The 24,662-nt window shown below is 49.1% G+C and overlaps 2 protein-coding genes across 47 annotated transcripts in view; both read left to right on the top strand.

The window, feature by feature from the left end:
- Nucleotides 1-3: 3 nt before the first annotated feature.
- NR1H3 (nuclear receptor subfamily 1 group H member 3) lies at nt 4-18,284 on the top strand. 10 transcript variants are annotated; one of them, XM_082628596.1, is made up of 10 exons: nt 4-93; nt 12,425-12,504; nt 13,018-13,206; nt 13,632-13,898; nt 14,160-14,368; nt 14,475-14,654; nt 14,821-14,920; nt 17,377-17,490; nt 17,709-17,803; nt 17,989-18,284. In XM_082628596.1, exons 2-10 carry the CDS (start codon nt 12,462-12,464, stop codon nt 18,133-18,135), a joined length of 1,344 nt encoding a protein of 447 aa, XP_082484722.1. In that variant the 5' UTR covers nt 4-93; nt 12,425-12,461; the 3' UTR covers nt 18,136-18,284. The 10 variants fall into 10 exon arrangements, with proteins under 10 accessions (XP_082484722.1, XP_082484723.1, XP_082484721.1 ...); XM_082628597.1 differs by lacking the exon at nt 4-93 and adding an exon at nt 11,056-11,141; XM_082628595.1 differs by lacking the exon at nt 4-93 and adding an exon at nt 11,295-11,316.
- A 140-nt stretch (nt 18,285-18,424) lies between these two features.
- Nucleotides 18,425-24,662, top strand: part of MADD (MAP kinase activating death domain) — a 40,879-nt gene continuing 34,641 nt past the window's right edge. For all 37 annotated transcript variants that reach the window (XM_082628573.1, XM_082628581.1, XM_082628567.1 and 34 more), the window contains exons 1-3: nt 18,425-19,694; nt 22,941-23,100; nt 24,059-24,655. In XM_082628573.1, the coding sequence (XP_082484699.1) occupies nt 23,039-23,100; nt 24,059-24,655 (659 nt within the window). In that variant the 5' untranslated portion in view covers nt 18,425-19,694; nt 22,941-23,038. The remainder of the gene's footprint in view (nt 19,695-22,940; nt 23,101-24,058; nt 24,656-24,662) is intronic.

Here is a 24,662-nt window from a genome sequence, read left to right as displayed (position 1 = left end):
TCCTGTAGGAGGTTCGCGATCCCGCCGTGGCGGAGAAGCGTGGGAATGTAGCGCGACCTCGCCCTGCAGAAAGGGCTTGAAGACCCCGTCTTGGTAAAGAGAACACTGAGCGTGGGTTTTGCCTCTGCCCGCGGAGACCCAGTACCAAGGTGGCTCTTGTATTGGGCCGGACCGTGGCCGGCACAGCAAGCGACCCCCTCGGGCCGGGGTGCTGCCGGGCCTGACCTAGAGCGAGAGCGGGTGCAGAATTGGGGCGAGGGGTGGTATAGGGCGCCTTTCTCCACACCCCTTCCTTCGCGTGGAATTTGAGCCTTGGCCCTGGCTCTCTTCCCCGGAAGAAGTCTTGTTTGGGGTGTAGGGCACAGCGTGTAAACAGCCCTTTGGACTCCCTGTGTCCCTGAGTTTGATCCCAGTGTAGCCAATGCTCATTTCCTGAGCAAAGCTTCAGGACTCCTCTCACTCCCCCTTCCAGTCCTTTCCCTGTCCTCCCACCCGTCCACTTCCAAGTTTTAGTTAATTAGAATCAAGATGTCATGCCTCTTCTCAAAGGAGTTGGGTTGCACAGGATGTTCAGACTTTGCAAAACCAAAGCAGTGAATCCGTAGGGGAGAAATTTCAGACCAGTGGGGAGATATATAGGGGTAAGGGGAAGGAGTATATACGGTGGGAGTAGGTGGGATTTCCACAGAATCAGAGAGGCCCTCTTGGCACTGACCATTAGGATACAGGTGCAGCCAGTTGGCTTCAGGGCTTTGTGACCAGCTTGGAGGGACTCACAGCTCCAGGAGGTCAGATCATAGGCCCTTGGGATGCTTTGATTCAGATCTGCCCCCTAGTAGCAAATCACCTCAGATCACTGGAGAAATAAAACGTAATCAGAATATATGGAAGAAAGCAGGGTCAGTATCTTGCCCCAGGACTCCAGATTGAATTATTTATATATATCTCAGGATCTAAACATTACTTCCAGAATTGTTATGGAGAAGTGAATAGAAATTGAGAGCTGAAGACTAGGTAGTCAAAAAGTTAGCCTTATTTGGTCACAAGTCCCCCCCCCCTTTTTTTCTGAATTTTATTTACTTTTTATACAGCAGGTTCTTATTAGTTATCTATTTTATCTATATTAGTGTATATGTCAATCCCAATCTCCCAATTCATCACACCATCACCACCCCACCACCACCACTTTCCCCCCTTGGTGTCCATACGTTTGTTCTCTACATCTGTGTCTCTATTTCTGCCCTGCAAACCGGTTCATCTACCATTTTTCTGGGTTGCACATATGTGTTAATAGACGATACTTGTTTTTCTCTTTCTGGCTTCACTCTGTATGACAGTCTCTAGATCCATCCACGTCTCTACAAATGGCCCAATTTCGTTCCTTTTTATGGCTGAGTAATATTCCATTGTATATATGTACCACATCTTTATCCATTCATCTGTTGATGGGCATTTAGGTTGCTTCCGTGACCTGGCTATTGTAAATATAGTGCTGCAATGAACATTGGGGTGCATGTGTCTTTTTGAACTATGGTTTTCTCTGGGTATATTCCCAGTAGTGGGATTGCTGTGTCATATGGTAATTCTATTTGTAGTTTTTTAAGGAACCTCCATACTGTTCTCCATAGTGGCTGTATCAATTTACATTCCTACCAACAGTGCAGGAGGTTCCCTTTTCTCCACTCCCTCTCCAGCGTTTGTTGTTTGTAGATTTTCTGATGATGCCCATTCTAACTGGTATGAGGTGGTACCTCATTGTAGTTTTTTTTTTTTTTTTTTTCGGTACGCGGGCCTCTCACTGCTGTGGCCTCTCCCATTGTGGAGCACAGGCACCGGACGCACAGGCTCAGCGGCCATGGCTCACAGGCCCAGCCGCTCCACGGCATGTGGGATCTTCCCAGACCAGGGCACGAACCTGTATCCCCTGCATCGGCAGGCGGACTCTCAACCACTGCGTCACCAGGGAAGCCCACCTCATTGTAGTTTTGATTTGCATTTCTCTAATAATTAGTGATGTTGAGCAGCTTTTCATGTGCTTCTTGGCCATCTGTATGTCTTCTTTGGAGAAATGTCTATTGAGGTCTTCTGCCCATTTTTTTTTTTTTTTTTTTTTTTGCGGTACACAGGCCTCCCACTGTTGTGGACTCTCCCGTTGCAGAGCACAGGCTCCAGAGGCACAGGCTCAGCGGTCATGGCTCACGGGCCTAGCCGCTCCACGGCATGTGGGATCTTCCTGGACCGGGGCACAAACCCGTGTCCCCTGCATCGGCAGGCGGACTCTCAACCACTGCGTCACCAGGGAAGCCCACCTCATTGTAGTTTTGATTTGCATTTCTCTAATAATTAGTGATGTTGAGCAGCTTTTCATGTGCTTCTTGGCCATCTGTATGTCTTCTTTGGAGAAATGTCTATTGAGGTCTTCTGCCCATTTTTTGATTGGGTTGTTTGTTTTTTTAATATTGAGCTGCATAAGCTGTTTATATATTTTGGAGATTAATCCTTTGTACGTTGCTTCGTTTGCAAATATTTTCTCCCATTCTGAGGGTTGTCTTTTTGTCATTTGTAGTTTCCTTTGCTTTGCAAAAGATTTTAAGTTTCATTGGGTCCCATTTGTTTATTTTTGTTTTTATTTCCATTTCTCTAGGAGGTGGATCAAAAAAGATCTTGCTGTGATTTATGTCAAAGAGTGTTCCTCCTATGTTTTCCTCTAAGAGTTTTATAGTGTCCAGTCTTACATTTAGGTCTCTAATCCATTTTGAGTTTATTTTTGTGTATGGTGTTAGGGAATGTTCTAATTTCATTCTTTTACATGTAGCTGTCCAGATTTCCTAGCACCACCTATTGAAGAGACTGTCTTTTCTCCATTGTATATCCTTGCCTCCTTTGTCATAGATAAGTTGACTGTAGGTGCGTGGGTTTATCTCTGGGCTTTCTATACTTTTCCATTGATCTCTATTTCTGTTTTTGTGCCAGTATCATATTGTCTTGATTACTGTAGCTTTGTAGTATAGTCTGAAATCAGGGAGCCTGATTCCTCCAGCTCCGTTTTTTTACCTCAAGACTGCTTTGGCTATTTGGGGTCTTTTGTGTCTCCATACAAATTTTAAGATTTTTTGTTCTAGTTCTGTAAAAAATGCCACTGGTAAATTGATAGGGATTGCATTGAATCTGTAGATTGCTTTGTGTAGTATAGTCATTTGCACAATATTGATTCTTCCAATCCAAGGACATGGTGTATCTCTCCATCTGTTGGTGTCATCTTTCATTTCTTTCATCAGTGTCTTACAGTTTTCTGCATACAGGTCTTTTACCTCCTTAGGTAGGTTTATTCCTAGGTATTTTATTCTTTTCGTTGCAATGGTGAATGAGATTGTTTCCTTAATTTCTCTTTATGATCTTTCATTGTTAGTGTATAGGAATGCAAGAGATTTCTGTGCATTAATTTTGTATCCTGCAACTTTACCAAATTCATTGATTAGCTCTAGTATTCTGGTGGCATCTTCAGGATTCTCTAAGTATATTATCATGTCATCTGACAACAGTGACAGTTTTACTTCTTTTTTTCCAATTTGTATTCCTTTTATTTCTTTTTCTTCTCTGATTGCCATGGCTAGGACTTCCAAAACTATGTTGAATAATAGTGGTGAGAGTGGACATCCTTGTCTTGTTCCTGATCTTAGAGGAAATGCTTTCAGTTTTTCACCATTGAGAATGATGTTTGCTGTGGGTTTGTTGTATATGGCCTTTATTATGTTGAGGTAGCCTCCCTCTATGCCCACTTTCTGGAGAGTTTTTATCATAAATGGGTGTTTGAATTTTGTCAAAAGCTTTTTCTGCATGTACTGAGATGATCATATGGTTTTTATTCTTTAATTTGTTAATATGGTGTATCACATTGATTGATTTGCATATATTGAAGAATCCTTGCATCCCTGGGATAAATCCCACTTGATCATGGTGTATGATCCTTTTAATGTGCTGTTGGATTCTGTTTGCTAGTATTTTGTTGAGGATTTTTGCATCTATATTCATCAGTGATATTGGTCTGTAATTTTCTTTTTTTGTAGTATCTTTGTCCGGTTTTGGTATCAGGGTGATGGTGGCCTCATAGAATGAGTTTGGGAGTGTTCCTTCCTCTGCAAATTTTTGGAAGAGTTTGAGAAGGATGGGTGTTAGCTCTTCTCTAAATGTTTGATAGAATTCGCCTGTGAAGCCATCTGATCCTGGACTTTTGTTTGTTGGAAGATTTTTAATCACAGCTTCAATTTCATTACTTGTGATTGGTCTGTTCATATTTTCTATTTCTTCCTGGTTCAGTCTTGGAAGGTTATACCTTTCTAAGAATTTGACCATTTCTTCCAGGTTGTCCATTTTATTGGCATAGAGTTGCTTCTCTTGTAACTTCTCCTTTTTCATTTCTAATTTTATTGATTTGAGTCCTCTCTTTTTCTTGATGAGTCTGGCTAAAGGTTTATCAATTTTGTTTATCTTCTCAAAGAACCAGCTTTTAGTTTTATTGATCTTTGCTATTTTCTTTGTTTTATTTCATTTATTTCTGCTCTTACCTTTATGATTTCTTTCCTTCTACTAACTTTGGGTTTTGTTTGTTCTTCTTTCTGTAGTTCATTTAGGTGTAAGTTTAGATTGTTTATTTGAGATTTTTCTTGTTTCTTGAGGTAGGATTGTATAGCTATAAACTTCCCTCTTAGAACTGCTTTTGCTGCATCCCATAGGTTTTGAATCATCGTGTTTTCGTTGTGATTTGTCTCTAGGTAATTTTTGATTTCCTCTTTGATTTCTTCACTGATCTCTTGGTTATTTAGTAACGTATTGTTTAGCTTCCATGTGTTTGTGTTTTTTACGTTTTTTTCCCTGTAATTGATTTCTAATCTCATAGCGTTGTGGTCAGAAAAGATGCTTGATATGATTTCAATTTTCTTAAATTTACTGAGGCCTGATTTGTGACCCAAGATGTGATCTATCCTGGAGAATGTTCTGTGTGCACTTGAGAAGAAAGTGTAGTCTGCTGTTTTTGGATGGAATGTCCTATAAATATCAATTAAATCTCTCTGGTGTATTGTGTCAGTTAAATCTTGTGTTTCCTTATTAATTGTCTGATTGGAAGACCTGTCCATTGGTGTAAGTGAGGTGTTAAAGTCCCCCACTATTATTGTGTTACTGTCGATTTCCTCTTTTATAGATGTTAGCAGTTGCCTTATGTACTGAGGTGCTCCTATGTTGGGTGTGTATATATTTATAATTGTTATATCTTCTTCTTGGATTGATCCCTTGATCATTATGTAGTGTCCTTCCTTGTCTCTTGTAACATTCTTTATTTTAAAGTCTATTTTATCTGATAGGAGTATTGCTACTCCAGCTTTCTTTTGATTCCCATTTGCATGGAATATCTTTTTCCATCCCCTCAGTTTCAGTCTGTATGTGTCCCTAGGTCTGAAGTGGGTCTCTTGTAGACAGCATATAGATGGGTCTTGTTTTTGTATCCATTCAGCAAGCCTGTGTCTTTTGGTTGGAGCATTTAACCCATTCACGTTTAAGGTAATTATTGATATGTATGTTCCTATTACCATTTTCTTAATTGTTTTGGGTTTGTTTTTGTAGGTCCTTTTCTTTTCTTGTGTTTCGCACTTACAGAAGTTCCTTTAGCGTTTGTTGTAGAGCTGGTTTGGTGGTGCTGAATTCTCTTAGCTTTTGCTTGTCTGTAAAGCTGTTGATTTCTCCTTTGAATCTGAATGAGATCCGTGCCTGGTAGGGTAATCTTGGTTGTAGATTCTTCCCTTTCATCAACTTTAAATATTTCGTGCCACTCCCTTCTGGCTTGTAGAGTTTCTGCTGAGAAATCAGGTGTTAACCTTATGGGAGTTCCCTTGTATGTTATTTTGTTGTTTTTTCCTTTGTCACTTTCAATAATTTTTCTTTGTCTTTTAATTTTTGTCAGTTTGATTACTGTGTGTCTCAGCATGTTTCTCCTTGGGTTCATCGTGCCTGGGACTCTCTGTGCTTCCTGGACTTGGGTGGCTATTTCCTTTCCCAAGTTAGGGAAGTCTTCTACTATAATCTCTTCAAATATTTTCTCAAGTCCTTTCTCTCTCTCTTCTTCTTCTGGGACCCCTATAATGCGAATGTTGTTGCATTTAATGTTGTCCCAGAAGTCTCTTAGGCTGTCTTTATTTCTTCTCAGTCTTTTTTCTTTATTCTGTTCCATGGCAGTGAATTCCACCATTCTGTCTTCCAGGTCACTTATCTGTTCTCTGCCTCAGTTATTCTGCTATTGATTCCCTCTAGTATATTTTTCATTTCAGTTATTGTATTGTTCATCTCTATTTGTTTGTTCCTTAATTCTTCTAGGTGTTTGTTCTTTAATTCTTCTAGTTCTTTGTTAGACATTTCTTGCATCTTCTCTTTTTTTTTTTTTTGCATTACGCGGGCCTCTCACTGTTGTGGCCTCTCCCGTTGCGGAGCACAGGCTCTGGACGCGCAGGCCCAGCGGCCATGGCTCACGGGCCCAGCCGCTCCGCGGCATGTGGGATCCTCCCGGACAGGGGCACGAACCCGCGTCCCCTGCATCGGCAGGCGGACTCTCAACCACTGCGCCACCAGGGAAGCCCCCTTGCATCTTCTTGATCTTTGCCTCCATTCTTTTTCCAAGGTCCTGGATCATCTTCACTATCATTATTCTGAATTCTTTTTCTGGAAGGTTGCCTATCTCCACTTCATTTAGTTGTTTTTCTAGCCTTTTATCTTGTTCTATCATCTGGTACAAAGTCCTCTGCCTTTTCATTTTGTCTGTCTTTCTGTGAATGTGGTTTTCCTTCCATGAGCTGCAGAATTGTACTTCTTCGTTACAGGCCCCTTTATGAATCAGATGAAAATTTAGTCCCCTCTCCTCCAGAAAAATGTCCACACACACAAATGGAATTTTGCATACAATCCCAAGAGGTTCATGAAGACCATTCATAGGCTTCATAAATCAGCACCTCTGAATCCTTGATCTAACCTAGTCCCCTTAATTCACAGATAAGAAAACAAACCCAGAGAGAGGAAGTGACTTGTCCAAGGTCACACAGTTTAGGAGAATGGATTAAAACTCAAGTTTTCTGATTTCTAGTCAAATAGCCCTTAAAGTGGTTTATTTCTCACAGGCTACTCAAGCTGCATTGCTTAACTATATTCAGTGGCCCCCACATACTTTCAATTAAGAGATTTCTAGCAAAGGAAACCTTTTCACCTTGGTGGGGTTGAATGGGACATGGCTAATTGGCAAAATTCTGCATATTAGTGGGACTTTTTGAGTCTTTTGTTTTAATATGCCCCTTACTCTCCTTGCAAACTAGCCAGACCATTGTGATTTCAGAATGTAAATCCCGGGCTTATTAAATTTTAGCAAGTAGAACAAAAATCCCTTAAATTCATTGTTTGCTTTTCTTCCCACTTGTTCAACTATTTCTATATTCGTTGTGCCTGCAAGCATCCGATGTAGGAAGGATTGATGGAGAAGATATTATTTCACTTTTTTTTTTTTTTTTTTTTTGCGGTACGCGGGCCTCTCACTGTTGTGGCCTCTCCTGTTGCGGAGCACAGGCTCTGGACGTGCAGGCTCAGCGGCCATGGCTCACGGGCCCAGCCGCTCCGCGGCATGTGGGATCCTCCCAGACCAGGGCATGAACCCGTGTCCCCTGCATCGGCAGGCGGACTCTCAACCACTGCACCACCAGGGAAGCCCCTATTTCACTTTTTATGGTGAGAAATAAACCCAGGAAGGGTAAGGATTACACCACAAGTACATGGGAGAGCCAAGAGCTGAGCCCTGGTTTCTTGACCCCCAGCTTCTGCATGTTTTCTGCCAGATGATTCTGTGGTCCCCACACCTTGGTTCCTAACTACAGATGCAAAAAGAATAGATGTGTAGATGGATAGTTAGATAGATGGATACATGGGCGTACGTCAGACCAATAAATCAGAATCTCTGAAAATGAGGCCAGGTTTGGGAACCACTGCTGTACCCTGTGTTGGCAGAAGCAAACCTAGATCCAGGTGAGTGGACTGTTTTTCCTATCTGGGAGGGCAGTTTTGTGTAATGGGGTGAGGTGGGCATTTTTTGTTTGAGTTTTGAGCTTTTGAGTCAGCTATACTTGTATTCAAATTTGATATTTGACCCCTTGCTAGTATTCTCTTCTAGGATTATATATGAGGAGAAATAAAATAATACACGTGAAGATAAATGTATGTAGTAGGGCCTAATAAATGTTACTTTTCTTCTTTCTGCTGTCTGTATCATCTCTGAACTTCATAGACCTGGGAAGAAGGAATTCCTGGGTTCTTCTCTCTCCTGTGATTGGGAGGCTGGGGAGGAGTCACTTGAGCAGCAGGCAAGATGACCCCCACACTTTGCAGCCTTCTAGAATGGTGATGGAGGCAGCAAGAAGCCATTGCCCCAGTCCATCCCTGCCAACTGTACCTTGTGGTCTGCCTCATGGGAGTGACATCCAGTACTGCATATAACTGTGGGCTGGTGAACGCTCCTATCTTTGCTTCAAGATTCCCTTTGCTGCAAGGAGAAGCCTCTGGAGGTTCTGGGGGTCATGAGTGTGACCTGGAAGACCCTAAAAGGAGTTCCCAGGCATGTTGCCTCTTCTAGGAGCCAAGAAAACATAGGAAAGGCCCCATGGGGCTGGGAGGCTTTGCACCTAACACTTCCAGTGGGCTGGTGGGACTGCACAGTGGGGGGCCGGGGGGGTGTCTGGCAAAGTGAGACATGTGATTCCCACTGCAGATCACCTGACTACTTGCCCTGGTTTGGAGAAGAAGTCCCAGTCATTAATCTCTAGAAGCGTTGTGGAGATACCACCAACAGGTTTGGGTCTTCACCCCTTTTGCTCTCCCTTCCCATCTTCATGCGGGGGAGGCTCCTGAACCCCCGTAACCTGAAGGGGTAACTCTGGCAGTAATGCTTCCTCCTCCCTTACTTGAGATTAGGCTGAGGCTGAATCCCTTGTGTGGGGGAGATGGCGCCCTAACCTGCTTGTTCAGCAACTGGCTCTAGCCTGGGTCAGAGGACTCCCGATGCGGCTTGTGTGCAGTGCTGGGTCCTCGCCTGTGGGGAGACTAGGGTGTCAGGAGAGGGAGCTGAGGATCAGGAGTGAATGGGTCTTCTCCCAACTCCCAGAAGATAGAGCATCAGACCCCAGACCAATGTTCCATCCCAAGTTCCTTGAACCAAGTGTTTCAGTGACATCGCTGACTCTGCCTCTGTGCTGGAGCTTCTGGGGATGCAGAAAGGTGGAGGAGGGAGCTGGAGCGATGATATGGGTGCTGAGACAGGACAGTTCTAGTTTCCCAGGGACTATGGTCCCTGGTTTTGACTTTCCCAGGACAGCTGGGGCCTTGTGAAAATCAGGGAGGGAACATAAGCAAGAGGAATGGAGAGCCTTGTGCTCATGACTCAGAGATGCCCGGACCAGGGTGGGGGCCTTGTGAGGGGATGACCTTGTGATGAGAGGGAACAAGAGCAAAAGCTGGAGGCAGAACTTTGAGATGGGGGTGTCAGAGGGGCTTTTCTGAAATGTGAAAATGAATACATGGACGGATTTTGCAACACCATCCAGCCTGCTGTCTTCTCAAGTTTTGCTCCCTAACCTCCGCCTGTTCCTCCTGCCCCACCCTGTGCTTCCTCCCATCTTTCACCAGGCTCCTTTCTATTTCTGTTTTCCCTGTCCTTCTCCCGTCCTGTTCCCCCACACCCCATGTCCACCCTTTCCCTACTCCCTCTCTTCTCCTCTTCCCTGGTGTCCTGTTCATCTCTGTCTCAGTGCCTCTGGCCGCCTGCCCTGGCCCCCTGTCCTTCTGTGCTTTCATGTGGAGCCCATGGGAACTGGACTTCACAGCAAAACAGGAAGAGCCTGTGAGCAGGAAACTGGGAGTGGGGCAGGGGGGGAACAACCAGCAGTAACCTCAGCTCCTTGCCTCCCACATCTGGACTGAAGCATCCCCAGGGCCCCTTGCCTCTCCCACTGCAGCCCACCAGCCCCAGCTTCGTCCATCTCACTTCACTCGTCCAGCAGACCTGAGAGGCAACAAGATGAGTATCCTGGACTCTGACACAGGAGAAAGAAAGAGGACAGGGACCTGAGTGAGGACATCTGGATTCTGATCCCAGCTTGGCTACTGACTGTGTGTGGTCTTGGAAAAGACTCTCCCATGAGCTCAGTGTTATTGTACCCTCCCTCCCTCCTGGGGCTGCTCTAAGGACCAGAAGAGATAGTGAGGGGTTTGTATATGGAAATAAGCACAGGAAGGTTAACAGTGTACAGATTCAAGGCGATGGTAAGACCCATAGCTGAAAGGATCGGGAGTTTAATTACTGCTTCCATTTCTAGTACTCTTACTGTGTGCTCCGATACATTGTTTATTCTCACGACAACCTTATGTGGCAAAAACCATTATTATCATACCTGTTTTAAAGATAGAGAAGCAGAGGTTCAGAGACATTAAGTAACTTGCTTAATCAAGATCACACAGCAAATAAGAGGCAGAGGCAAGGCCTGGATTTGAACCCAAAATCTGAGCTCAGAGCCCAAGCACTAAAGCAATGATGAAATTGACTAGAGCCAACAAGTATAGAAGAGGATGATACTATTTTTCTTGTTTACTTATTCATTCCACAAACAGAACCACAGCACCTACTCTGTTTCTACTTTATGGCAGGCCCTGTTTCAGGGGAGATAAAATCAGTAAAACGAGGTGTCTACCTTCAGGGATGGACCTCATGTTCAGGCGAGAAGGCACGGCTACAGTCTCAGTAGATGCTGGACAGAGGCTGCCCTCACTTCTGACGGAACCCTTCCCCAGATGAGGGTACCTGCATACCCTCTCAGGTCCATCCTGGACTGGCACCCAGATCTGCTGTCTCCCGTCCCAGACCATCCACTGCTGTAGCGACTTCTTTCCACCGCCACCACCCCCCGCCCCCGCTCCGGCCTCCTCCCTTCTCTGGCCTCCGCAGGGCACCCACGTTCAGAGACTCCCTGGAAGGCCCAGAACCTGCCTGTCTCCACCCCTGTAGTTCTATCAGCTTCGCTGAGGCCTGGGGCTAGTGGGGAGAGCTTCTTGGCCCCTTTCCAGAGGTACAGGAGGAGGAGGGAGGCCGGGAAAGCAAGCTGGGGCTCGGTGTCGCAATTCCGGCCCGGGACCTTTGCTCCGCGAGGTGTCTGTGGAAGGGAGGAAACGACTCTGGAGGCTGCCGGGAGTGGGGTGGGGGCGCCTGGGAGGTGCCTGTAAGAGCAGCTCAGAGCCGCCAGGGTGAGGAGAGGAAGGGGAGAACCGGGCAGACCTGCAGGAAAATGCGGCCTTCGGGCTTGGGGGTAGGGGGTAGGGGCCGGGGGTGGTGCCGGGCCGAGGGGGTGCCCGGCCGGCAGGGGGCGGAGTCAGCGCGGTGGGGAAGCGGCCCGTGGGCGGGGGCAGGAGACCAGGGGTTCGGTCGGTCGGCTCCCGGCTCCCGGCCCCTCTCTTGCTCCGCTCCGGCTCCCCGGCCGCTGAGGCCTGTGGACCAGGGACTGCACCATCCTCCTCTCCCAGCAAGGGGGCTCCAGAGACTGCCCCAGCCAGAGTCTGGCGGCCTGGGTACTCGGTGGGTCTGCTCTTCAGCGCTGGCCTGGGGCTCTGCCTGTGTGTCTGGGGCGCGGGTCGGGTGGGGGCGGGGGCGGGGGCGGCGGGGTGTCCTGTGCATTTAGAAAGGGGTCTCTGGGGAGAAGTGAAAAGGATGATGGGGACGGAAGCTCGGACAGCGACAGCATTCTGTTTATGTCCCAGGATAACTTCTGAGAGGGTCAGGGGCAGGAGGTCCTGTATGTGAATTGGGGTGACTTCTGGAGGCAAGAGTTTTGTCTTGGGACCCTGGGAGGTGGCAGGAGTGAGGCTGTCTAACCAGCAGTGTGTTTCACTGGGTGGAGGGAGCCTCGGTCACATGTCCTGGTTCTGCCCAACTTTGGCGGTCCCCAGTGCTGGAGTGAGTGGGAAGGGGCTCTGACCGGAGCCGGGCAGTTGTGCCCAAACATCCCCTGATGGCCTGGAGGGGGTCCTGGGGAGAAAAGGTGGCATGGTAGCCAAGAACTCAGACTTCGATGTCAGAGAGACCAGAGTTGGAGTCTTGGCTCTACCACTGCCTAACTGTGTGCCCATAGGCTATTTTCTTAATGTCTTTGAACCCCAGTTTCCTCATCTGTAAATCGGGCTCGAGAATAGCCCTGACCTCATAGGGATATTGTGAGGAAGGCATGGAAAGCCTTAGCACAGGCGGACACATATATGGCAAGTAAATGTTAGCTGGTATGCGAGTACAGATAAAAAGCAGGATCAGGAGGGGAGGGAACCCAGTTTGGGAAGAGTGTAACCTGGATCATTCCTGCAGGACAGTCCCTTGGTAATGTCCAGGGCTCCAGGAAGAGATGTCTTCGTGGCTGGAGGCCCCTGTGCCTGATGTTTCTCCTGGTAAGCTTCTTCACTCCAGCCCTCTCCCCTGAGCCCAGGCCCCAACTCCTCTCCTCCCGCGGGAATCAGCCTCCTTCACTACCTACCATCTGCCCCTCCCTGCAGAGCAGTCCAGAGCTGCTCTTGGTGTTGCTTGCCTCCTCTGCCCAGACTGTCTCTGCCCTGGTTCTGGTGCCTGGCCCTTGCAGATACCCGTCCGTCCTTCTCAATCCGGGCTTGCTGCTGGGGAGGCTTGGCATGTCCAATGCTTATCCAGCTTGGCTTTCAAGAGTTCTATCTGATCTCTGAGATGGATGCACTTCAGCCCTGCAAGGGGACAAAGGTTAACATCCTTATTTAAGGTATTGAGGTGCAGGGGACTACAAGTGATTAGCCCTAGCGCCCACACAAATCGCAGGGTCCCAAAGCCGGAGCCGACGTTTTACTGCCCTCTATGGGTGGAGATAAGTTTGCAGTTTCCCAGGAGAATGCTGGGGACCTGAGACCCCCTTGTGCCTCTCTTTCGGGGTTCAGACTGTGCAGTGGAGCTGTGGGAGCCAGATGCACAAGATGCAAGCAGCCAGCCTCTGGGAAGCAGCAGCTGTATCCTCAGGGAGGAATGTAGCACACCCCAATCTGCTGGGGGCACTTCGAGGGTGGGGCTGGAGGCAGCAGAGCCCACAACCCTGCTCCCCAAGGTGGAGGCCCCTCCAGAGTCCACAGGTGAGGAGCTGCTGGATTTGGAGGAGGTAAGGGCTCCCTGGATCCGGGAGGGGTAACTTCAGGGCTCTTTACCTTATAAGATCATGGTTAAGTCCAAAGGCTTTGGAGTCAACTAGACCCTAGTGATCTGAGTGTAAATTTTGTTTCTTAGGCCCTTCTGAGCCTCAGTTTCCTTATTTGTAAAATGGAAATAACAAGAGTACCTGTCTCTTAGGGTTGTAAGGATCAGTGCATATAAAGGGCTCAGACAGTACCTAGGACATAAGAGCACTTTGCCTACGAGAGCTACTTTCTTAGAATAGAGAGACTAGAATAGACTTTGTACAGTGAAGTAAATGAAGGTCACTGAGTGCTCAGGGCAGTGGCCAGCTGGGCACCTAGCCTTCTCCCTGAAGAAGAACATTAAGGCTCTTTCCTGTACCCAGAGCTTCGTCCACAAAAGCGGAAAAAGGGGCCAGCCCCCAAAATGCTGGGGAATGAGCTGTGCAGTGTGTGTGGGGACAAGGCTTCCGGCTTCCACTACAACGTGCTGAGCTGCGAGGGCTGCAAGGGATTCTTCCGCCGCAGTGTCATCAAAGGGGCGCGCTACGTCTGCCACAGTGGGGGCCACTGCCCCATGGACACCTACATGCGTCGCAAGTGCCAGGAGTGCCGCCTTCGCAAATGCCGCCAGGCCGGCATGCGGGAGGAGTGTGAGTGTCTGGGGACTAGAGCTGGGGGAGGGGGGTGGTTAGGCCAATGGGGAAGAGGGCATGTCTGGGTGCCAGCGTCTGGGTGCAGAAAGGCAGCTGAGCCTATGGGCCTTGCTACACGGTCCCTAAGTGTGGATTAAAATCTCTTCCTTGTCTTTACCTAACTCTCTGCTTTTCTGGAGCCTCAAACTACGCCTCTGCCCCATCCCCACTTCCTGTCTCCCCCTCTTCTCCCCTCCTCACGTCTGGCTCTGTTCTCAGGTGTTCTGTCAGAAGAACAGATCCGTCTGAAGAAACTGAAGCGGCAAGAGGAGGAACAGGCTCAGGCCACATCCCTGCCCCCGAGGGCTTCCTCTCCGCCCCAAGTCCTGCCCCAGCTCAGCCCGGAGCAGCTGGGCATGATTGAGAAGCTGGTGGCTGCCCAGCAGCAGTGTAACAGACGTTCCTTCTCCGACCGGCTTCGAGTCACGGTACCTGAGGGGCCCGGGGAGAGGTCGCTGTGCCCAGAGCACCAGCTGGCTTCTTGATGCCTGACTCAGAGTGGTTTGTTTCTTTCCTCCTTGCTTTTCGGGGTAGCCTTGGCCCATGGCACCAGATCCCCAGAGTCGGGAGGCCCGTCAGCAACGCTTTGCCCACTTCACGGAGCTGGCCATTGTCTCTGTGCAGGAGATCGTTGATTTTGCCAAACAGCTGCCGGGCTTCCTGCAGCTCAGCCGGGAGGACCAGATTGCCCTCCTGAAGACCTCTGCAATTGAGGTGGCTGGCAAGGCCGAGGGTGAAGGGAGGACCAGAGCCGGATGTCTGTGGGAGGGGCCCCCAGCCAGCTAGCTGGGAAGCCACATGCACTGGGAAGTAGGGATGAGGGGCTCGACCTTCCCTTGAAGGTGCCCTGGGCCGAGACCAGCCCAATATTTGTGTGCAGGTGATGCTTCTGGAGACATCTCGGAGGTACAACCCTGGGAGTGAGAGTATCACCTTCCTCAAGGATTTCAGTTATAACCGGGAAGACTTTGCCAAAGCAGGTGAGAACTGAGATCACAAAGGGACTGGGTTGGATGAACAGATGCATTTTGTCATGGGGCCCATAGTGACTACAGAGCTACAGGCCCAGGGTTTGAGTGGCTACAAAGGGAAGGATCCACTTGTTTTTCCAAGACAGAATGTTGGAATGCTGATCGGTCTCCCTTAACTGCCCCGGATAGATTCCTGTCCTCTGTTGCATTAGGCCAGTGGTTCTCAAACTGTGTTCCCAGGAACCTGAGGGGGGTTTCCATGGAAGCGTCACCTTCGAGGAAAAACACCCTTCACCCTAACTTCAGCCAAAGCAGAAACTCCCTTTAAATCTGCGTTTATATATTGTGCTTCTGCATAATATTTTGCTTGAAGAAAAGACTTTACAGCTAGGAAAAAAACCTTGAAAACCTCACCAAGCCTTTTAGTAGTCAAAATTGAAAAATCTTTCTCAGATGTGCTCTTTTGGATCATGTGGACTGATTTCCTCCTCTTCAGCTGTGCTTTCTGAGTAGCCATGGAATTGGCATTAAAACATGGCAGATGTGCCCAGATGAGGCAGTTTTAGGATAAGAGTGAACACTTCTATCCCCATCTTGGCGTATCTTGGAGTACTTTCTCCACGAATTAGTTCACGATGCTGTTCTCTATCTGACATTTGCTTGCAGGCTAAGCAGTTTTGGTTTCCTCATATTCAATGGCTGGTTTGTGTTGTGGGAGGAGGGCTGGGAAAGGATGGAAGGTGGAAGGTGTTTCGGAGGGACAGGACTGAGGCTGAACAAGAGACTTGGTGGTTTAACACCTGAGTGAGTGGGTCTGTAAAATACGGCTGATGCTGACTCCATTCTCGGGTTTGGAGAATACTGGTTTCCAGCGCAGAGCTCACAGAGGCTTCCGGTGACTCAGGCCAGCTCTCGTCCCATCACAGGCCACCCAGTGAGCTTTCTAGGTAGGCCTCCCTTCACTATAGGGTCCGGCAGGGCTGTGTTGACCCCTCTTGCCTTCTGTAGTGCCCCGTGTGCTGCCTGAATGTACAGGCACCTAATAGGAGTGATGTAATGACTTTTTCCAGCTTTAAAAGCCCAGCCCTGCCCCCTTTCTCTACCCAATCACCTTTTCCCCAGCTGGTTATTACCCCAGTCCTTGTTAACCACGGCCTTCTCCTTCATAACATCCTCCTTTCTGAACTCTTCCCTGTTCTCATGTCTGCGTGTTCCTTCAGCACTTGCGGACTTGTGCTGTCTGAATCTGTATCTATTTATAGATTCATTTATATAAGCGGTTTTTATGTCATGATGTTTGTTTTTCATTTCTCACTTTTTCAGTGCGGGGAGAAGAGACAGGGCTCCTCTTTGGGCAGGTCTCCCTCCTCCTTTACTTCCACTACCACATGCCGCTCGCGTGGGTGACTAACGATGTGAATCGATCACACTGGGGGCGTCCACTCAGCGAGCAGTAGCCGACCCTCACAGGGGGCGTAACTCTAGAACTTGCTCGTCCTCTCTGTATGAAGGGGCTCTTCAGCACAATTCAAGGCTGGACACCTCACCAAGAAATGCTTTCTAAATGGGGCTTGTCCATTAAATGGATCAACACACACTTGATAAACATCGGGGTGAAAGCACAGGAAGTGACTAATCAAGAAGCCTGGAATGGAAAAGTTAGCAGATGGTTGCTAAAAGACATCTGAGAAAACTAGGGGATGGCGTGGGGTGGGCAGACTTCGACAGTGTGTTTGGGAGAAGTGTTCTTTAGATGTCACCACTTCAGGTCATGGTTTGTTGAACTTCGGTCTCCTCAGTAAGAAGGCTGGTTCTATTTTTAAAATTTATTATTTATTTAACAAACACTTACGTGGAGTTACCATATGTGCCACTCGTTATTCTAAGGACCCATTATGAGGTAGGTGCTATTATTATCTCCATTCTAGAGATGGGAAAACCAAGGCCCAGAGAGCTTAAATAACTTACTCAAGCCTAGTAAATGGTAGAGCTAGGACTCAAACCCAGGGAGTCTGACACCAGAGTCCACACCCTCAACCACATTGCTTTGTTTCCCCTGTGATGTGAAACAAGAAACGTATTGCTAGTATTCAAATAAGTAAGGCCAATTGCCAGTGAAGCAGTCTTTTTATAAACAAACATAAGGGTTGCTTCTATTTCTAGTAATGTGGGGCCCTCAAGCATTCTAAGAAGAATTCTAACAGAATTATTGTCATTTAATTCAGCACATTCTGTATGCTGGGTGTAGCGCAAAGTGGTCTGTATGCTTTATCATTTAACCCTCACAACAGTTTTATAAGTTCAGATATGATTCCCGCCTCACAGATGAGGCTTCGAGAGGCTAAGAAACGTACCCGAGGTTATACAGCAGAGCCCTGGAGACTTCGTACTGAGTCCCTGGTAGTCTCCTCAGTGGAGCAGTGCTGCCCATGCCACACAACCCAGCCTCTCTTCTTCCTCCCCAGGGCTGCAGGTGGAGTTCATCAACCCCATCTTTGAGTTCTCCAGAGCCATGAATGAGCTGCAACTAAATGATGCTGAGTTTGCCTTGCTCATTGCCATCAGCATCTTCTCTGCAGGTGTGGAGGAGGGGCAAGAGGGTAAACGAGCAAGAGACTCACACCAAAGAGGGCTGCAGGCCCCATAGGGCAAGAACCGTGGGGGTGGAGGCCCTTGTTGTGTTACTTTGGGATGGGAGAGGTTGGGTAGGGCATGTCCCTATTTTTTGGTTATGATTTGGGGTATGGAAATGAGACCCTGGCCAGACCTGCTACTCAACTCTGTTGGTGACCTATAGACCGGCCCAACGTGCAGGACCAGCTCCAGGTAGAGAGGCTGCAACACACATATGTGGAGGCCCTGCATGCCTACGTCTCCATCCACCACCCCCATGTGAGTCTCCCCACTGTGCCCTCTTTCTCCTCTCCACAGGCTCATCCCCTGACACATGTGCTTTCCCTTCAAGAATCCCTCCCTGACTACATCGTGCAGGCAATTCTCTACCTCTCCCACAAACCCCCACCCTTGCCCCCCTTCCCTGGGGAGAGACAAAGGCTATACTTGTCCTTCTTTCCCAGGACCGACTCATGTTCCCACGGATGCTAATGAAACTGGTGAACCTCCGGACACTGAGCAGTGTCCATTCAGAGCAAGTGTTTGCACTGCGCCTGCAGGATAAAAAGCTTCCCCCGCTGCTCTCTGAGATCTGGGATGTGCACGAGTGACCGATCTTCCCCTGTATCTTCTGTTTTCTGAGCTGGATGGCTGAGGCTGGTGGCTGCCTCCTAGAGGTGGAACCGGCTGAGAAGGACAGACATTCCTGAGGGCTGGGCAAAGGAGATCCTCAAGTGGCATTAAAGGAGAGTCAAAGGGTTGGGAGTTTTGTGGCTGCTGGGTAGTAGGGATCCTGCTAAAACGGTGCTCCATGTGAAGACTGTACTAACCGGGCCCAATGGATGAACCTGGGGGCCACTTTGCACAAGGTTCTCCAGGGCCCTGCACATCCTGCCTCTACCACTTCCTGTTTTACCCACAGGGCCCCAAGATAAATTCTCCACTGTCACTCTGCGGCTTGGCCATAAATGCCTCCGGGCTGCCTCACCGATAGGCCTGGCACTGTTTGTACAGGAAGGCCAAAATGAATTCAGAATGAGAGAAACCAATTTCTGGAATGGGGGTGGGCCCCGACAACACAGGAGGGAAGCTTGTGTCCTTGCGGGTCCGTTTCCAGACTCAGAGGAGGGAAACAAGTCACAAGTGACAGCCTTGGCAGTGAGTGGGGACCTCCTTTTACCAGTCCCATTGCGATGTAAGGGTCAATGAAGTGCTGAGGCTGGGACGCGCCCTTGCCCCCCTTCCGTGATCCCGGTGGGATCGTGTTGCCTTTCTGTGAGGGAGGGGGTGTTGGATTTTCGGAACTAACGCCTCAGTCGTGCACCTGTGTTCGTGCGCGCGGGTATAATGCCTTGGTTTTTCCATTGATACTTAAGAAGGTACAACAATCCCTCCTCTTGGCCCGCAGGCCCTGTGGGACAGCGAGGAAAGTCCCCTGAGGCCAGGGGGAGGCTGCTGTGTCCCGGGTTTAGCCTCGCGGAATGGCTGGACTCCCTCTCCCAGCGCGCACCGCGGCACCGCTCACGCCCCCTGCCTTGGAGCGCACCGAGTGGAGGATCTGCCGCGGCCGCGCCTTCCGGCCTCAAGTCCCCCCGCCGCCCCTGAATTGGTAGGCTCCACCGCCGCGGCCGCCGGCTTTCCTGCCCACGCGGCTGGGCACTTCCAAAGCGCGAGCGGGGGAAGGAGATGAGGTGAGGGGAACGGTGAGAAAGTCCTAGGGCAGCTTATCTTGAGACGTCGCTTCCAGCTTCATCGGCAGTTCATCGAAATGGGCTCTATTTCCGTGTCGAATTAAAATGTTTGCGCAACCCAAACAAAAAGTATTCCTTTGGGTCCTCCCCTTGTCACGTAGAGGCGCTGGGCTGGCCCAGCGCTCCCCATCGCGTTCCCACTCCCACAAGCATAGGTGTGTGCTTAGCTGTCTCTCTCCCGAGGTCCGGCTCCACCCTGCAGCGCTCGGCTTGGTGCAGCCCTGTCCCCCCGGGGGTGAATGGTCCGGCCCCTGGGCCCTCAGCCTCCCCCTCCTTCACCGAGTCGGAGTGGTACACGGCCCACGGTGCAGACGCGGAACTGGCGTGCGCTCCGAGCGGTGCCCGCGCCGAGGAGCGACTGACGCTCGGCTGCCGGGGGACGTCTGGCTGAACCCGGCCGGTCCCCCGAGGCTCGGGAGGTAGGAGGGTCTGGGCCGCTGGGGGCCCCGGAAGGGTGTTTGGGACGAGGCTCCCCGGGAGAAACGGACTCTGGGAGGAAACAGGGGCTGTAGGGCGAAGGGGCCTCTAAGGAGGCCCTAAAGGAGTGTGAGGGGGTGCAGGGTCTCGAGAGAGACAGCAGGGGTCCGTAGGGAAGAGGGTGGGGCTAGAGGTGGGGGCGTCCGGGCCGCCGAGGGGCTTCGGGCTGCGAGCCTAGGCGCAGCTCGCGGCTGCAGGGCGAGATTCCTGCGGGGCTGGCGGGCGGTCCTGGTTCCGGGGCGGGGGCGGGGGCGTGGGAGAACTGTCCAGCAGGTGAGGGGGCGGCCAGCGCTGTCCAGCTCGGGGGCCCGAGCCGTGCTAACCACATGGCGCGTGTGTGTGCGTGTGTATGTGCGTGTGTGCGCGCACCCGCGCGCCTTATTTTTGGTTAGGGTTTGAAAAGCACGTTTGGTTCTTTAAAAAAATTTTTTTTGTTTTAATTTGGTGTTTCAAAATTGGCTTGTTGGAGAGTGGAGACACCGTTCAGTTTTTCCTGCAACTGCTTCCCTCCCCATCCTCGTGCACCTCTAAATTCGTCCTCCTGTTTCTGCTCTCCCCTCTTCCCCAGCCCTGCTTATTGCTTGCCTCTTTACTCTTATTTTTCCCCACGCTGGACCAGTCTGTGCTGATGCGCTTGCAAGGTCACTGCCTGGGGAGGCGGTGGAGGGGAGAGAGCCTCCTGTTGTGCTCACGTCAGCAAAGATGTCATATCGCTGTCTGGTTCCTGTGGTTTTACTATGACATCCTGCCCAAAATGAGGGGCAAATCCAAAGGGTTGGTTAATGTGGCCATTTGTAAGCTGAAAAGACATAGATAATTTAAAGGTCTGTGGATGGAGTGGATGATAGTTGTGTAGAACTTCAGCAGATAGGTATGCGTTTTGAGCTTGATGCCTTTGGAATATAGGGGCTAGGAACGAGGAGCTATACGTTAGTAAATGTAGCTGAGGCAAGAGGCAGAGTGGGTGGATGTGAAGACAGAGTGTGAGTTATAGGTAATGCGAGAGAATTTAGAGTCTTCGTGAGGAGGGGAGGGGGAGAGAATGGGAAGAAAAGCCTTGGTTGTCTCTGCAATCTGAAAAACCAAAGGCAGTGGCTGTTGATGAGATATAAATTGAGACTAAAAATCCATCCTATCACTAGTGGCTAGAATAGTCACAAGATCTCTGGGTCCTTGTGGCTTTGGAGGGAGGTGAGCACTGTAGTGCATGATAATGATTTCAGTTTTATCAGGTGATTCTCAGTGGAGAGGGGGCTGGGATCCCACCAAGGATAGAGGCCTGATGCCTAACATATTAGAAGATGCTTCAGGTGTGATCTTTGAGATTTTTATTTGGAAAGGGCTCCTGGTTTTCAACGTAAACATAGATTTCAAGGCTTAGCCTTGAGCTCTGGTCCTGTAAATTCTGTTTTATTTTAAGATACTTTGGCTCTCCCTAGGCATTTTCCATATAATTCTTTAGAGAATGAATTAGGCTTTTACCCATCTCCCATTTTCATTTCTGTGTGTCCCCCCCCCTTCTCATTCTGCTTGGGAGGAGCTGAACCCTGCTCCCTAACAGTTCATACTGCAGTGCCTCACGTTCTGCAGTATGCTTATGAGTCCGTAGCAGTGGAGAGGCCCAGAGGGCTTTTGGGGTGGTAGTGTTGCCTAGAAATGAGTTATTTTGCAAGCTTGGGAACTTCGTTTTCGTTGTGTAGAAAGGAGCTACCTCTATCAAAATCCAGAATTAAGACACAGTGCAAACTAAAGGCACATGGGGAGAAGATAACCTAACAATTAGTAGGTGCCATCAGTGGAAGAGGTGTCTCCAGATTCAAGGAGAATGAATTATTATGGTCATTGGCCAACTCTGGAGTAGCAGCTAGCTGATAGCACTGTGCGGTCCCCAAGCAGGGGAGGGGCTGTGGCTCTGCTATAAATAGTGCCAGAGCCAGAGTTGCTATGGAGACAAAACTGAATCCTATTACCTGCAGGTCCTCTATTGGGAGCGAGAGAAAGGAGGGAGAAGTATTCTGAGGATTTGAGAGGTGTTGTAAATAGTTTTTTTTTTTTAATAAGTAGGAGAGAAAAAAGATAGAGCTTCTCATCTAAATCAAATAGAGCCTTAAGCATACAGGGAGTGTGTACGTTGTACGTATGGGAGTGCACGCAGCAGCAAAGAAGAGAGTGAGGGTGTGTGTAGTGTAATGGGATTCTCTCTGTGTGTAGAGTGAACAAGGTCTTAGTGTGGCTACATGTGGAGCACAGAGGTGGAACACTGGAAGCACTGAAAGTAACCTTGTCACGGAGTGAAACATTTTATTTAGAGGAGTGTATGGAGACCCATCAGGAAATAAATAACAGTTAAGACAAGTAAGCTTTTTCTAATTTTTGGACTATGGCTTAGAAATTCCTCTGAGCACCTCTTCCTTTCCTTGCAGGAACACTTATTTCTGCATCTAATTCTTAATCTCTGTAAGATAAAGAAGGACAAGGCCTCATCTGTGTATACTGTATTACTAATTCGAATCCAGGGACCAGAATATAAGTGGGAGACTGTGATTCAGCACCAAGGGCAGAGCTAGTAGCAGTAGCCACTGGGCCCCTTTCTTGCTTGAAGAGGGGAGAGAAATGGTTTAGATGAAGCCATTGGGGCATGGATATTCTTCATCGGAGAACGCATGGGGTAGAGTAGCCAGCTGTTGTTACTGTCTGAGTGCAATTAACTGTATAGACTGTGGTAATTTCACATCAAGCTGCATGCAGAATGTTGGGACAGAGAATAATTAGGTCTCCACCTAGAGCTAGGAGTGCAGATTAGTTCTGATTAGAGAGTCTGGTTTGATCCTGATCCACCCTGGAGCAGTCCTGACAGTGACTTAATTTTTGTTATCATAATAACTGAGTCCAGATTACACTGACTAGGCCTGTTTTTCAGAAACAGAAACAGCCCCAGGGGTGAGGCTGGAAATGAGCTGGTTTGTAGGGACGGAGAGGTGAGCCATTATTTATCCTACTTCTTGACATTTGACTCTGTGAGCTCATAAGCCTGGACAGAGCTCTAGGCTAGGAAAAGTGTCATGTTCTCCTATCTTTAGTACTAAAATGGAAGATCTTCTGACCTATGTCCCTGGCTGGGATGAAGCTGAGAGGGATGAGTCCCTTAGGCACAGCAATGGATCTTATCAGTACTTTTTTCCTATTAGACTTGGATTTTCAGATAATATCAGAATTCCTCCTGGGAACATTGATTCCATGCTTGGTGCCTTGAAGTTTCTCTGAGATGAACTGATGAATCGGAACCATGGTGCAAAAGAAGAAGTCCTGTCCTCGGTTACTTGACTACCTAGTGATCGTAGGGGCCAGGTAACCAAGAAGCGACTGATTTTTGTCTTGTCATCTGGGATCCCGCAAAATCTGTGATGATTTCCCTTCCCCATTTCCACGTTGCTTTGCATATCTCATTCTTCTCCCCGCCCCCCCGACCACCCCCCCGCCGGCCACACCATGTGGCACATGGGATCTTAGTTCCCTGACCAGGGATTGAACCCTTGCCCCCTGCATTGGAAGCACGGAGTCTTAACCACTGGACCACCAGGGAAGCCCTGCATATCTCATTCTTCTTTTATTTCACCCTGATGGGAACCTTGCTGCCAGTAAGGGAAACAAAACAGGTAGATTGAGAGTGTTGGCCTGGAGGAACAGAGACAGACCAAAACTCTGCTCTTAACTAGCATCTTTGTGATATATTTTAAGCAAATATACTCTATACACTTCAGTTTCCTTATTTTGTACAAAGGAAAAGTACATTGTGCTCCTTCTCTCTCTACATGTGCTCTTTTGGGAATTCATTAGCTAACACACCTTGAAAGATGCTATGGGGCTTCCCTGGTGGCACAGTGGTTGAGAGTCCGCCTGCCGATGCAGGGGACGCGGGTTCGTGCCCCGGTCCGGGAGGATCCCACATGCTGTAGAGCGGCTGGGCCTGTGAGCCATGGCCGCTGAGCCTGCATGTCCAGAGCCTGTGCTCCGCAACGGGAGAGGCCACAGCAGTGAGAGGCCCGTGTACTGCAAAAAAAGAAAGATGCTAGTCATCTCAAGGTGTTAGTGATCATTTTATTGTCGCCATTTTCCTTTTATTTCAGGGTGGGCATCTTCATGGCAGCACAGACCTCATTTAGCCTACAGCTAAATGTGGCATGTTTTCCAAGGTCCTGCAGCTAGGTTTCTTTATCCAAAAGAGCATTTATTTCTTGACTGTGGTTAAAATTTGAAAGAGCGTTCTGTCCCTTGAGGCTGCTGAATTTGTCTTTCTGTTCTCCAGGCACCCGAGCAGTGATAGCGTGGCCCAGACTCCAGAATTGCTACGGCGATACCCGTTAGAGGATCACGCCGAGTTTCCCCTGCCCCCGGATGTCGTGTTCTTCTGCCAGCCGGAGGGCTGCCTGAGTGTGCGACAACGGCGCATGAGCCTGCGCGAGGACACCTCTTTTGTCTTCACTCTCACCGACAAGGACACCGGAGTCACGCGTTATGGCATCTGTGTTAACTTCTACCGCTCCTTCCAAAAGCGCATGCCTAAGGAAAAGGGGGAGGCCGGGGCAGGGTCCCGTGGGAAGGAAGGACCCCATGCCACCTGCATCTCAGAAGAGGTTGGCACCGAGAGCTCGGAGAGTGGCCCATCCCTGCAGCCTCCCCGTGCCGACTCTACCCCGGATGTGAACCAGTCTCCTCGGGGCAAACGCCGGGCCAAGGCGGAGAGCCGTTCCCGCAACAGCACTCTGACGTCCCTGTGTGTGCTCAGCCATTACCCCTTCTTCTCCACCTTCCGAGAGTGTCTGTACACCCTCAAACGTCTGGTGGACTGCTGTAGTGAGCGACTGCTGGGCAAGAAACTGGGCATCCCTCGAGGCATACAAAGGTACGGT

This window comes from Mesoplodon mirus, assembly GCF_964341445.2.
Source record: "Mesoplodon mirus genome assembly, chromosome: 7".
NCBI classification, from domain to species: domain Eukaryota; kingdom Metazoa; phylum Chordata; class Mammalia; order Artiodactyla; family Ziphiidae; genus Mesoplodon; species Mesoplodon mirus.
The sequence above is the reverse complement of the archived record's forward strand: the minus strand, read 5'-3'. Positions and strand labels throughout refer to the sequence as shown.